Source organism: Ranitomeya imitator, chromosome 6 (assembly GCF_032444005.1).
Source record: "Ranitomeya imitator isolate aRanImi1 chromosome 6, aRanImi1.pri, whole genome shotgun sequence".
In the NCBI taxonomy this organism is placed as follows: domain Eukaryota; kingdom Metazoa; phylum Chordata; class Amphibia; order Anura; family Dendrobatidae; genus Ranitomeya; species Ranitomeya imitator.
The window spans coordinates 514,681,745-514,695,701 of NC_091287.1; the positions used below are offsets into that span (position 1 = coordinate 514,681,745).

A 13,957-nucleotide genomic window follows, 5' to 3' on the forward strand; every position below is an offset into this window, starting at 1 on the left:
CTGTAAGTTGATCACTTAGTGAGCAGCAATTCCATTTTATTTCGAGCACTACAGATATTAGTGATATTTCTTAGTGTATGATTATTTTGGAGACATAAGGGATTATAGACCTCTCTATGATATAGTTCAAAGTTTCTTAAATTAGCTTGTACTATTGATTTATTTAAAACGTGCTGAAATGAGAGTAGCAATTTAATGTGAAATATTTACTCTACCTGATAAAATTGTTAAAATTAGCAATGCGGGAAGATTTTGCGATGTTCACAATATATTGTGCCAATTTTGGTATTTTAGTGAATCTGTGATTCAGAAAATGTGTGCAGCATTATCTAATGATTCAATTTGGACTTATTTTCTAGCATCTCAATTGACAGCTGTTAGATACAAATTCATTTGCGGCTTTAGTGAAGGTGCCTACAATGAACATATGTTTTACTAATATCTAACAAGTATATTTATTGGAATTCATTTTTTATGGTATTTATTATATAAAATCTCACCATGACAGCTTGGCAAAACTCGGTTCCATCCAGGTCTTCCATCATCTCCCATGATACATGTAAGTGTTGAATATCCTTGAAGGACATAGCCGGCATCACAATAATAAGTAACAGTGGATCCAAGCTTATAATCCATACCAAGTCGAGTGCCATTCATTATATTTCCAGGGTCAAAGCACGATTCTCGTAGTTTGGCTGCAGAAAACAAAACAATATATTAAGTACATAAATGCCTTGATAAACTATAAGACCTTTAGTTTTCCTTAATTTTTACTAAACTTAACCACTTAAGGACGAGGGATTTTTAATTTTTTCTACACTTTTGTTTTTACCGTACATTTATTTTATTTTTTCAGTCAACATAGCTGTATGAGCCATATGAGGAATTGAGTTTGGTCTGAAAGGTTGTAGAATAGATTGACTCCTTTCATTTTAAAATGGGAAAATATTCTAGATGCAGCACAATTATTTTGGGCTGGTGTTCTTGCAGTGTTCATTATTCTTGTAAAAATGATCTGGTAACCTGAATTTCCAGACTATTATAGTTACATTGATCCTAAACTTTCTTCATTTTTTTTTTTTGTAATGCAATTGTTTAAAATGATGCACAATTTGAAAAAAATATATATTTTTTCTTTCTGATATCCATAACTGTTTTATTTTTCCATCGAAGGAACTGTGTCAGACCCTTTTTAACATTATTACAGCAACCAAAAATTGACAATTCTTGCATGTCAAATTTTTTTCCCATTTTATTTTTTTATTGAATATTTTTTTTTCAATTTTACGAGTTTTGAAAGTTATGCACCCAGCAATCAAAATATATATTTTTTTTTAATTTTTGCAATTTTGCAATTTATGTTTAGGCAAAAAGGATGAGATTTCAACTTTTCAATATTCCTTTTAATATTTTTTAAGTTCTTTTCAATTTAAACCCCTTTTAGACGGAGCCCTTTTTCGTTTTTTCTTTTCTATTTTTATCTCCCCTTCTTCCCAGAGTCATAACTTTTTCATTTGACTATGTGAGGACTTGTATTTTGCAGGAAAAGTTGTACTTTTGAACAACACCATTGGTTTTACCATATCGTGCAGTCAAAAAGGGGGGGGGGGGGAAAGTTCCAAGTGCGGTGAAATTGCAAAAAAGTGTATTTCCATTATTTTTTGGGGGATTTTTTTTACCATGTTCATCAAATGCTAAAACTGACCTGCCATTGTGATTTTCCAGGTCATTACAAGTTAATAGACACCAAACATGTCTAAGTTGTTTTTTATTTAAGTGGTGAAAAAAAATCTAATGTCTGGTAAAAAAAAAAAATTACGTCATTTTCCGATACTTGTAGCTTCTCCATTTTTCGAGATCTCTGTTTTGTCAGGGCTTATTTTTCACGTGCCGAGCTGACGTTTTTAATACCATTTTAGTGTAGAGTTGATATTTTGATCTCCCGTTATTGCATTTAAATGCAATGTCCTGGCGACCAAAAATAACGTAATTCTGGTATTTTTAATTTTTTTCTCATTACGCCGTTTATCAATTGGATTAATTCTTTTTTTATATTGATATATTGGGCGATTCTGAACTCGGTGATACCAAATATGTGTATGTTTGATTTTGTTTTAATTGTTTTAGTTGGAATGGAGAGAAAGGGGGGTGATTTGAACATTTATATTTTTGGGTATTTTTAATATTTTTAAAACCTTTTTTTACTTTTGGCATGCTTCAATATTCTCCATGGAAGACTAGAAGCTGCCATAACCTGATCGGCTCTGCTACATACAGGCGATCAGATCACCTGTATGTAGCAGAATACCTCACTTGCTATGAGCGCCAATCACCGGACGCTAAATTTATAACACTAAATTTAACACACCTGCTTGCAACACTAATGCATCACATAACACAGGGGAGGGAAAATGGCTAATTGTTGACTTTTGTTGCCAACAGATTAGACATTAATAGTTGTGTGTTGAGTAGTGTTGAGCGATACCGTCCGATACTTGAAAGTATCGGTATCGGATAGTATCGGCCGATACCCGAAAAATATCGGATATCGCCGATACCGATATCCGATACCAATACAAGTCAATGGGACATCAAGTATCGGAATGTATCCTCATGGATCCCAGGGTCTGAAGGAGAGGAAGCTCTCCTTCAGGCCCTGGGATCCATATTAAAGTGTAAAATAAAGAATTAAAATAAAAAATATTGTTATATTCACCTCTCCGGCGGCCCCTGGACATCAGCGGGAGGATCCGGCGTCCGGCACGGCTTCTTTCTTCAAAATGCGCGCCTTTAGGACCTGTGGAATGACGTCCCGGCTTCTGATTGGTCGCGTGCCGCCCATGTGACCGCCACACGACCAATCAGAAGCCGCGACGTCATTCCTCAGGTCCTAGAAGGCGCTCATTCTAGGACTTTAGCTGAGGAATGACGTCGCGGCTTCTGATTGGTCGCGTGGCGGTCACATGGGCGGCACGCGACCAATCAGAAGCCGGGACGTCATACCACAGGTCCTAAAGGCGCGCATTTTGAAGAAAGAAGCCGTGCCGGACGCCGGATCCTCCCGCTGATGTCCAGGGGCCGCCGGAGAGGTGAATATAACAATATTTTTTATTTTAATTCTTTATTTTACACTTCCGATACCGATACCCGATATCACAAAAATATCGGATCTCGGTATCGGAATTCCGATACCGCAAGTATCGGCCGATACCCGATACTTGCGGTATCGGAATGCTCAACACTAGTGTTGAGTAATTTAGGGGGCACACCAAATTTACACTGTTATGCCAGCTGTACACTGACTGCTTTCTATTGTATCAAAGTGTCCTGTCTTCAGTTTTGTCCCATGAAAATATTTACAAAAATTGGACGGGTGTACTCACTTTTGTGATATACTATGGAATTAAGAGAAAAAAAATATATAAAAAAAATGTATGAAGATTTTAAATTATAATATACCAAGTTAATATCAAACAGTTAATGGGTGTTAGCTAATTGTTTTCATTATGATTGAGGTGGCTTCTTTGCAAACTTAATAATGTGACTGTTTATCAGATTCCATCATATGGCAAAAGCACAAGCCATAACAGTAGCCAAAATGGATAATGATGTTCGTCCTTCGTTTTCGAAGATGACCATGACTTCAGGGTTGGAAGAGAATTAGTAGTTATGGGTCCGAGGTGGCTGATGAGTCCAATCCGGGCCCTGAATGTTTGCCCACATACTTGACATAAGGAAGCAGATGTGGTCAGTACACCAGATTCTACTTGTGCCTTGCATACAGCGCGCTTTCTTTTTGCGTCAAAGATTTTCCTATCTTCAGCTGCATGTGCTCCTGAGGTGATCCTGCCCCGCCAACCTGGACGATCCAGGGCAAGCTCTTCCCATTCATTGGTGTTGACTTCCAGGTTTTTGAGAGACACCTGAAGGCAGTCTTTACAGCGCTTCTTCTGCCCCCCAACTGCTCGCTTTCCTTGGCACAGTTCTCCATACAGCAGTTGTTTCGGTAGTCGGCTGTCAGGCATTCTGACCACATGTCCAGCCCACCTGGCTTAGACTTTCAGCAGGAAAGTGTAAACGCTGCAGAGCCCAGTTTGTTCCAGAATCGCCATGTCCGGGACATTGTCTTGCCACCTGATGTGGAGGAGTCTGCGGAGGCACCTCATGTGTAAATGATTAAGCTGTTTAGCAGGCCGGCTGTACACTGTCCAGGTCTTGCTAGCATAGAGAAGTGTGGTGAGGACCACCGCACAGTAGACCTTCAGCTTGGTGGTAAGGCCGAGTCCCCTTCGTTCCCAGACGTTCTTACGCAGTCTTCCAAAGGCGGCACTGGCTTTGGCGATTCTATTATTAACCTCAGCGCCTATGGTTACTTCACGGGAAAGTGTGCTGCCTAAGTAGGTGAAGTTATCGACTGCTTTAAGGTTTTGCTCCTTCACCGTGATACGTGGCTCCTTGTACAGTTTTCCTGGAACCGGTTGATACATAACTTCAGTTTTTCTAATGTTGATCTCGAGACCAAAACTGTCACAAGCTTGCGAAAAACAGTCCATTTCATGCTGCATCTGCTGTTCCATGCTAGCGTTAAGTGCACAGTCATCAGCAAATAATAATTCACGGATAACAGTCTCATGCACTTTCGTAGCCGCCTTCAGGAATTTTCGGTTGAATAGCTTGCCATCAGTCCTGTACCTAACCTGGATTCCATCTTCACAGTTGTTAAAGACATCACTTAACATTGCAGAGAACAGCATACTGAACAGGGTTGGAGCTAGCACACAGCCTTTTCTTACGCCGTTTTTTACTGGGAAAGCCTCAGATACGTCTCCATCATTCAGAACCTTCACCATCATGCCATCATGGAACTGCCGGATGACTGAGATGAACTTGCTCGGGCAGTCAAATTTTGCCATGATCTTCCACAGGCCGTCTCTACTGACTGTGTCGAAAGCCTTGGTCAAATCAAAAAAGTTACATAAAGGTCACGGTGTTGCTCCTGGCACTTTTCCTGAAGTTGACGTGCTGAAAAGACCATATCTACTGTTCCACGTTTAGCACAGAAACCACACTGGCTTTCGGGTAATAGTGCTTGCTCAAGGTGATGTAAGAGGCAGTTGAGCAAGAGACGAGCCAATATCTTGCGTGCAGTGGACAGAAGGGATAATGGATAATATTGCCAAATTGGGATAAGCCAAAATGGATAATATTGCCAAAATAATTGTAAACAAATATAACTCTTCATAAATGTATTTATCTTTCACACTAATTTCCATATTAAGAGAAATATGGATTAATAAGACCAAAAAAAAAACCAGATGGAGATGTATAAACATCAAGAGGGGTTGTTTGGTTTGATAGCTCAGGGTTGGTCAGCTCCCAGCATCTATTTCTCATTTCATACTACTTTGCCAATACAAGGAACAAAATAAATACTTGCATATGAGAAGTGTTGGGATCAGAAAACATAGCCTACTGAATAACACTATGTAACACAATTTTTGTTCCTGGCTTCCAAGTGTAATATTTCAACTGCTTATGCTTAACCCCTTCCCGACCTGTGACACAGCGTATGCGTCATGAAAGTCGGTGCCAATCCGACCTGTGACGCATATGCTGTGTCATAGAAAGATCGCGTCCCTGCAGGCCGGGTGAAAGGGTTAACTCCCATTTCACCCGATCTGTAGGGACAGGGGGAGTGGTAGTTTAGCCCAGGGGGGTGGCTTCACCCCCCGTGGCTACGATCGCTCTGATTGGCTGTTGAAAGTGAAACTGCCAATCAGAGCGATTTGTAATATTTCACCTATTATAACTGGTGAAATATTACAATCCAGCCATGGCCGATGCTGCAATATCATCGGCCATGGCTGGAAATACTAATGTGCCCCCACCCCACCGATCGCCCCCCCAGCCCCCCGATCTGTCCGGTACACTGCTCCGGCTCCCCTCTGTCCTGTGCTCCGCTCTCCCCTGTGCTCTTGTCCGCTCCCCCCATGTTTCAATCACCCCCCCGTGCTCCAATCACCCCCCCTGCACTCCGATCCACCCCCCTCCGTGCTCCGTTCCACCCCCCGTGCTCCGTTCCACCCCCCCGTGCTCCGTTCCACCCCCCCGTGCTCCGTTCCACCCCTCCCACGCTCCGATTCACCCCCCCATGCTCCGATCCCCCCCCCGTGCTCCCCCCACCCCATCATACTTACCGATCCTGCCGGGGTCCGTCCGTCTTCTCCCCAGGTGCCGCCATCTTCCAAAATGGCGGGCGCATGCGCAGTGCGCCCGCCGAATCTGCCGGCCGGCAGATTCGTTCCAAAGTGCATTTTGATCACAGATAGATTATATCTCAGTGATCAAAATAAAAAAAATAATAAATGACCCCCCCCCTTTGTCACCCCCATAGGTAGGGACAATAAAAAATAAAGAATTTTTTTTTCCACTAATGTTAGAATAGGGTTAGGGGTAGGGTTAGGGTTAGGGGTAGGGGTAGGGTAAGAGTTAGGGTTAAGGGTAGGGTTAGGGATAGGGGTAGGGGTAGGGTTAGGGGTAGGGGTAGGGTTAGAGTTAGGGGTAGGGTTAGGGCTAGGGTTAGGGCTAGGGTTAGGGGTAGGGTTAGGGTTTCGGTATGTGCACACGTATTCTGGTCCTCTGCGGATTTTTCCGCAGTGGATTTGATAAATCCGCAGTGCTAAACCGCTGCGGATTTATCGCGGATTTACCGAGTTTTTTCTGCGCATTTCACTGCGGTTTTACAACTGCGATTTTTTATTTGAGCAGTTGTAAAACCGCTGCGGAATCTGCACAAAGAAGTGACATGCTGCGGAATGTAAACCGCTGCGTTTCTGTGCAGTTCTTCCGCAGCATGTGTACAGCGATTTTTGTTTCCCATATGTTTACATTGAACTGTAAACTCATGGGAAACTGCTGCGGATCCGCAGCGTTTTCCTTAGCGTGTGCACATACCTTTAGAATTAGGCTATGTGCACACGGTGCGGATTTGGCTGCGAATTCGCAGCAGTGTTCCATCAGGTTTACAGTACAATGTAAACATATGGAAACCAAATCCGCTGTGCCCATGGTGCGGAAAATACCGCGCGGAAACGCTGCGTTGTATTTTCCGCAGCATGTCAATTCTTTGTGCGGATTCCGCAGCGTTTTACACCTGTTCCTCAATAGGAATCTGCAGGTGAAATCCGCACAAAAAACACTGGAAATCCGTGGAAAATCCGCAGGTAAAACGCAGTGCCTTTTACCCGCGGATTTTTCAAAAATGATGCTGAAAAATCTCACACGAATCCGCAACGTGGGCACATAACCTTAGGGTTAGGGTTGGAATTAGGGTTGTGGTTAGGGGTGTGTTGTGGTTAGGGTTAGGGGTGTGTTGGGGTTAGGGTTGTGGTTAGGGGTGTGTTGCGGTTAGGGTTGTGATTAGGGTTATGGCTACAGTTGGGATTAGGGTTAGGGGTGTGGGGGGGTTAGTGTTGGAGTTAGAATTGAGGGGTTACCACTGTTTAGGCACATCAGGGGTCTCCAAACGCAACATGGCGCCACCATTGATTCCAGCCAATCTCGTATTCAAAAAGTCAAATGGTGCTCCCTCAATTCCGAGCCCTGACGTGTGCCCAAACAGTGGTTTACCCCCACATATGGGGTACCAGCATACTCAGGATAAACTGCGCAACAATTACTGGGGTCCAATTTCTCCTGTTACCCTTGTGAAAATAAAAAAATGCTTGCTAAAACATCATTTTTGAGGAAAGAAAAATGATTTATTATTTTCACGGCTCTACGTTGTAAACGTCTGTGAAGCACTTGGGGGTTCAAAGTGCTCACCACATATCTAGATAAGTTCCTTGGGGGGTCTAGTTTCTAAAATGGGGTCACTTGTGGGGGGTTTCTACTGTTTAGGCACACCAGGGGCTCTGCAAACCCAACGCGATGCCCGCAGACCATTCCATCAAAGTCTGCATTTCAAAAGTCACTACTTCCCTTCTGAGCCCTGACGTGTGCCCAAACAGTAGTTTATCTCCACACATGGGGTATCAGCGTACTCAGGAGAAACTGAACAACAACTTTTGGGGTCCAATTTCTCCTGTAACCCTTGGGAAAATAAAAAATTCTGGGCTAAATAATTATTTTTGAGGAAAGAAAACGTATTTATTATTTTCACGGCTCTGCATTATATACTTCTAGGAAGCACTTGGGGGTTCAAAGTGCTCACCACACATCTAGATAAGTTCCTTTCGGGGTCTACTTTCCAAAATGGGGTCACTTGTGGGGGGTTTCTACTGTTTAGCCACATCAGGGGCTCTGCAAATGCAACGTGACGCCCGCAGAGCATTCCATCAAAGTCTGCATTTCAAAATGTCACTACTTCACTTCCGAGCCCCAGCATGTGCCCAAACAGTGGTTTACCCCCACATATGGGATATCAGCGTACTCAGGAGAAACTGGACAACAACTTTTGGGGTCAAATTTCTCCTGATACCCTTGGGAAAATAAAAAATTGCAGGCTAAAAGATCATTTTTGAGAAAATAATTTTTTTTTTTTATTTTCATGGCTCTGCGTTATAAACTTCTGTGAAGCACTTGGGGGTTCAAAGTCCTCACCACACATCTAGATTAGTTCCTTTGGTGGACTAGTTTCCAAAATGGGGTCATTTCTGGGGATCTCCAATGTTTAGGCACACAGGGGCTCTCCAAACGTGACATGGTGTCCGCTAATGATTGGAGCTAATTTTCCATTCAAAAAGTCAAATGGCGCGCCTTCCCTTCCGAGCCCTGCCGAGTGCCCAAACAGTGGTTTACCCCCACATATGAGGTATCGGCGTACTCGAGAGAAATTGCCCAACAAATTTTATGATCCATTTTATCCTATTGCCCATGTGATAATGAAAAAATTGACGCGAAAATATTTTTTTTGTGAAAAAAAAGTACTTTTTCATTTTTACAGATCAATTTGTGAAGCACTTGAGGGTTTAAAGTGCTCACTAGGCATCTAAATAAGTTCCTTGGGGGGTCTAGTTTCCAAAATGGGGTCATTTGTGGGGCAGCGCCAATGTTTAGGCACACAGGAGCTTTCCAAACGCGACATGGTGTCCGCTAACGATGGAGATAATTTTTCATTCAAAAAGTCAAATGGCGCTCCTTCCCTTCCGAGCCTTACCATGTGCCCAAACAGTGCTTTACCCCCACATATGAGGTATCAGTGTACTCAGGAGAAATTGTCCAACAAATTTTAGGATCCATTTTATCCTGTTGCCCATGTGAAAATGAAAAAATTGAGGCTAAAATTATTTTTTTGTGAAAAAAAAAGTACTTTTTCATTTTTACGGATCAATTTGTGAAGCACCTGGGGGTTCAAAGTGCTCACTAGGCATCTATATAAGTTCCTTGGAGGGTCTAGTTTCCAAAATGGGGTCACTTGTGGGGGAGCTCCAATTTTTAGGCACACGGGGGCTCTCCAAACGTGACATGGTGTCCGCTAAAGAGTGGAGCCAATTTTTGATTCAAAAAGTCAAATGGCGCTCCTTCCCTTCCAAGCCCTGCCATGCGCCCAAACAGTGGTTTACCCCCACATATGAGGTATCAGCGTACTCAGGACAAATTGGACAACAACATACGTGGTTCAGTTTCTCCTTTTACCATTGGGAAAATAAAAAAATTGTTGCTAAAAGATAATTTTTGTGACTAAAAAGTTAAATGTTCATTTTTTCCTTCCATGTTGCTTCTGCTGCTGTGAAGCACCTGAAGGGTTAATAAACTTCTGGGTTGTGGTTTTGAGTACCTTGAGGGGTGCAGTTTTTAGAATGGTGTCACTTTGGGGTATTTTCAGCCATATAGACCCCTCAAACTGACTTCAAATGTGAGGTGGTCCCTAGAAAAATGGTTTTGTAAATTTCATTGTAAAAATGAGAAATCGCTGGTCAAATTTTAACCCTTATAACTTCCTAGCAAAAAAAAATGTTGTTTCCAAAATTGTGCTGATGTAAAGTAAACATGTGGGAAATGTTATTTATTAACTATTTTGTGTCACATAACTCTCTGGTTTAACAGAATAAAAATTCAAAATGTGAAAATTGCGAAATTTTCAAAATTTTCGCCAAATTTCCGTTTTTATCACAAATAAACGCATAATTTATTGACCTAAATTTACCACTAACATGAAGCCCAATATGTCACGAAAAAACAATCTCAGAACCGCTAGGATCCGTTGAAGCATTCCTGAGTTATTACCTCATAAAGGGACACTGGTCAGAATTGCAAAAAACGGCAAGGTCTTTAAGGTCAAAATAGGCTGGGTCATGAAGGGGTTAAAGACTGAGGAAAAACGACTTCATTCAGCACAAACTTTGATTTTATGACCACAGGCCAGAAAAATGTCATATATTGTGTCAAAAAAAAGGATATTACACTATAACCAATTTTTATATATTTTGTTCCTTGGTCCAAAGCATGTTTTCCTAACCCGTTATGCCTAAAAGAAATAGAAAATAGTTGTTGTTCCACAAAAATTTTGCTTCTGTGATCAGGACAGTGTAATTTTCAAATTTGTCTGTTTTCGGGAAAATTCTCCATTCATATTCAATACTGAATAGTCTTCATTGTCCTGATCACAGAAGCAAAGTTTTTGTGGAACAACAACGATTTTCTATTTGTTTTAGGCATAACGGGTTAGGAAAACACACTTTGGACCCAGGAAGAAAAAATAAATAAAAAATTGTTATATAGTGTAATTTACTAACTTTAAATGGTATTATTATTATTTTTGAAATGCACAATTGTGCCCATGATGATCAAAAAAAAATAAAAACCATACCGACCTATGTGACTGTTCACACTTTTCAAATACTCCATACTTTGTCATCTTCCACTCTCTTGGCTTCCTCTTCCAGTAGAAAAATGAATTTATATTATCACAGGTGATTGGCTGCAGCGGTCAGTAAAAGCCACAGCCAGAAGAGGAATCCAAGGGACCGTAAGAGCACATAGTACAAAGTATGAACAAGTTGCACAGATACAGTAGGTCTATATATGTTTGTCTTCCATCAACATAAGCCAACAATGTAGAAAAAAACCCTGAGCCTAAAAGATGGCTAAGATCTGCTAAAAATAACTTTTTTATGCCTATTCTTTAACTACAATTGCTATTTTTTCCCTTGGGAAAACCTGTATTTGTATAGTATTATTTAAAATCATAACTTTCTTGTACAATCTCATTTTAAAGAGGTTATCCCATAACGAAAGTTCATCACCTATCCCCATAGTAGAAGATAAATTAATAATTGCTGCACAGACTCCTCCACGATCCCAGAAAAGGTAACATAGTAACATAGTTAGTAAGGCCTAAAAAAGACATTTGTCCATCCAGTTCAGCCTATATTCCATCATAATAAATCCCCAGATCTACGTCCTTCTACAGAACCTAATAATTGTATGATACAATATTGTTCTGCTCCAGGAAGACATCCAGGCCTCTCTTGAACCCCTCGACTGAGTTCGCCATCACCACCTCCTAAGGCAAGCAATTCCAGATTCTCACTGCCCTAACAGTAAAGAATCCTCTTCTATGTTGGTGGAAAAACCTTTTCTCCTCCAGACGCAAAGAATGCCCCCTTGTGCCCATCACCTTCCTTGGTATAAACAAATCCTCAGCGAGATATTTGTATTGTCCCCTTATATACTTATACATGGTTATTAGATCGCCCCTCAGTCGTCTTTTTTCTAGACTAAATAATCCTAATTTCGCTAATCTATCTAGGTATTGTAGTTCTCCCATCCCCTTTATTAATTTTGTTGCCCTCCTTTGTACTCTCTCTAGTTCCATTATATCCTTCCTGAGCACCGGTGCCCAAAACTGGACACAGTACTCCATGTGCGGTCTAACTAGGGATTTGTACAGAGGCAGTATAATGCTCTCATCATGTGTATCCAGACCTCTTGGTGGTGGCCAAAATCTTCTGAGTGGATGAAGTTGTTAGGGTTGGCGGAACGCACCGAGTACATATAGATGTATTATTAGGTGCATTCGCAACCCAGGGTACACTGTGCAGGAGAGGAACCTGCTGCTGGCAAATGGCGGTGCTATATGGTGGTATAAGCAAACTCTGTTAACTCCACAGAGTCGCTAGGAACAAAATGCTTGGCCCTATTAACCTCACAGAGGTACACAGCTACCAACAAGAGCAAACTGTGGTCATGCAGTCAGAGAAAACAGACAAACAACTCCTCACCGGAGGTGACAGTATTCTAGGGGCTTATTTCAGCCAAGGCCCTTAATACACTCATACAAATTCCTTACTGGAGGTGCTGGTATTCTAGGGGCTTATTTCAGCCAAATCTAAACCGCATCCAGACATGACCACACTGGCGCTGAGCTCATAGACATTGGTTTGATACCAGCGCATGGCTGTGCAGCCATTCCAACCTTTTATAGCTGCAGCAACTTCAGGACCTTCCTAGAGGACCAATGGGAGCTGCTACAGTGCCTGAGCAACTTCAAGACCTTCCTAGAGGACCAATGGGAGCTGCTGCAGTATCTGAGCATGTGACCCCTGACCTCCAAAGAGAGGTCTTACCCTGGGCATGCTCAGAAGGAGAAAAGCAGGACTTAGTCCCAGAGACGTCTGCTTGCCGCTGACTAGTACTGGCTATAAAGGCAGGGCCTGGAAGAACAGTAATAAATAGTTGCCCAGTTTCAGCCTAAACCAGATGCTGGGACTGATGTCTCCGCTGAGCAGGCTCCATTGCAGCTGGAGAAGAATGGGAGACCGCAGCAGAGGTGGTTCAAGATTCCTCCTGTGCAGAGGCGGGAACTCGACACCTAACAGAAGTTTTTGTGAGCATTATTAACATGGTTTATGCTCTACTCAGTCAGGGGACCTTGGCAACTCCCAGTATTGTGATTGATGGGGTCATAAAATTCAGACCCCCAGCAATCCTTCATTTATATTCTGTGATTAAGTGATTTATGAGTGTGTTATACATGGGTTAACCTCTTTAACTTCCAGTTGTCTGCATCGTCAAATCAGTTTTTGTCAGAATAATTTCAAATTTACAAGCTGATCACAAAGTACCCAGCAATTGGAACTTTCACCCATTAATATTAAAGAGAAACTATCATAGCTTTCTCCTTCCTTAACCATTGCCACCATACATTTTCACTTGCCAATCCTTTTCAATCATAAATATTTTGTTGTCCAGAATGATGTCTGAGATACTATATACTGTGCCATAACCTGATGCTCGTTGGCCCCAATTTAAAAGCTCAAGTGGGGCCTCCAATTATTGCAAACCTTTAATTGTATTGGTCTTTTCATATCTGGGCCTTTTTAAGCCCATTAGGTTCTAGGTTTGGGTGTGATTGCAATCCCTACACCTATTGTGGTTGCGCCCCTGTTTTACACATTTGCTGATAATGAGCTGATAACAGTCCATTGGATGCCTCTGGACCATGTAAGCCACCAGTGAAATCAATGCTAAGTTAGCCCCTATTTCTCTGAATAATATCTCTTATTTATTTTCCTCACTTATATAGCGCCATTAATTCAACACCGCTTACAGATATAATCACTGTGCCCATTGAGGCTCATAATCTACATTACTTATCAGTATGACTATGGTGTGTGAAAGGAAACCAGAGAACATGAAGGAAGCCGATGTAAACAGACGGATAAAATACAAACTCCTTGCAGATGTTTGAACCAAGGACCAAAGTGCTATTATGCTGCAGTACTAACCACTGAGCCACCAATCTGCCATCCAAATGTGACTTGAACCATATTTCAAGATTGCTCCATTACCATATGACAAAGGAATGCACAGCAGAGGAATGAACATAATTCTGCTCATTCTCCAGTCATGGTGACAAATCGATTGAGAATGTGAACTGCTTGAGCATGATGAAGAGGACATCAATCATACTGATCAAAAAAAGAGAGTCTGGTTGACCATGGATTAAACAGGC

General features: G+C 41.8%; 1 protein-coding gene across 1 annotated transcript in view; it reads right to left on the reverse strand.

The window, feature by feature from the left end:
• Window positions 1–13,957, reverse strand: part of CSMD3 (CUB and Sushi multiple domains 3) — a 2,093,798-nt gene that overhangs the window by 615,977 nt on the left and 1,463,864 nt on the right. The window contains exon 31 of the mRNA XM_069731799.1: window positions 501–695. Within this exon, the coding sequence (XP_069587900.1) occupies window positions 501–695 (195 nt within the window). The remainder of the gene's footprint in view (window positions 1–500; window positions 696–13,957) is intronic.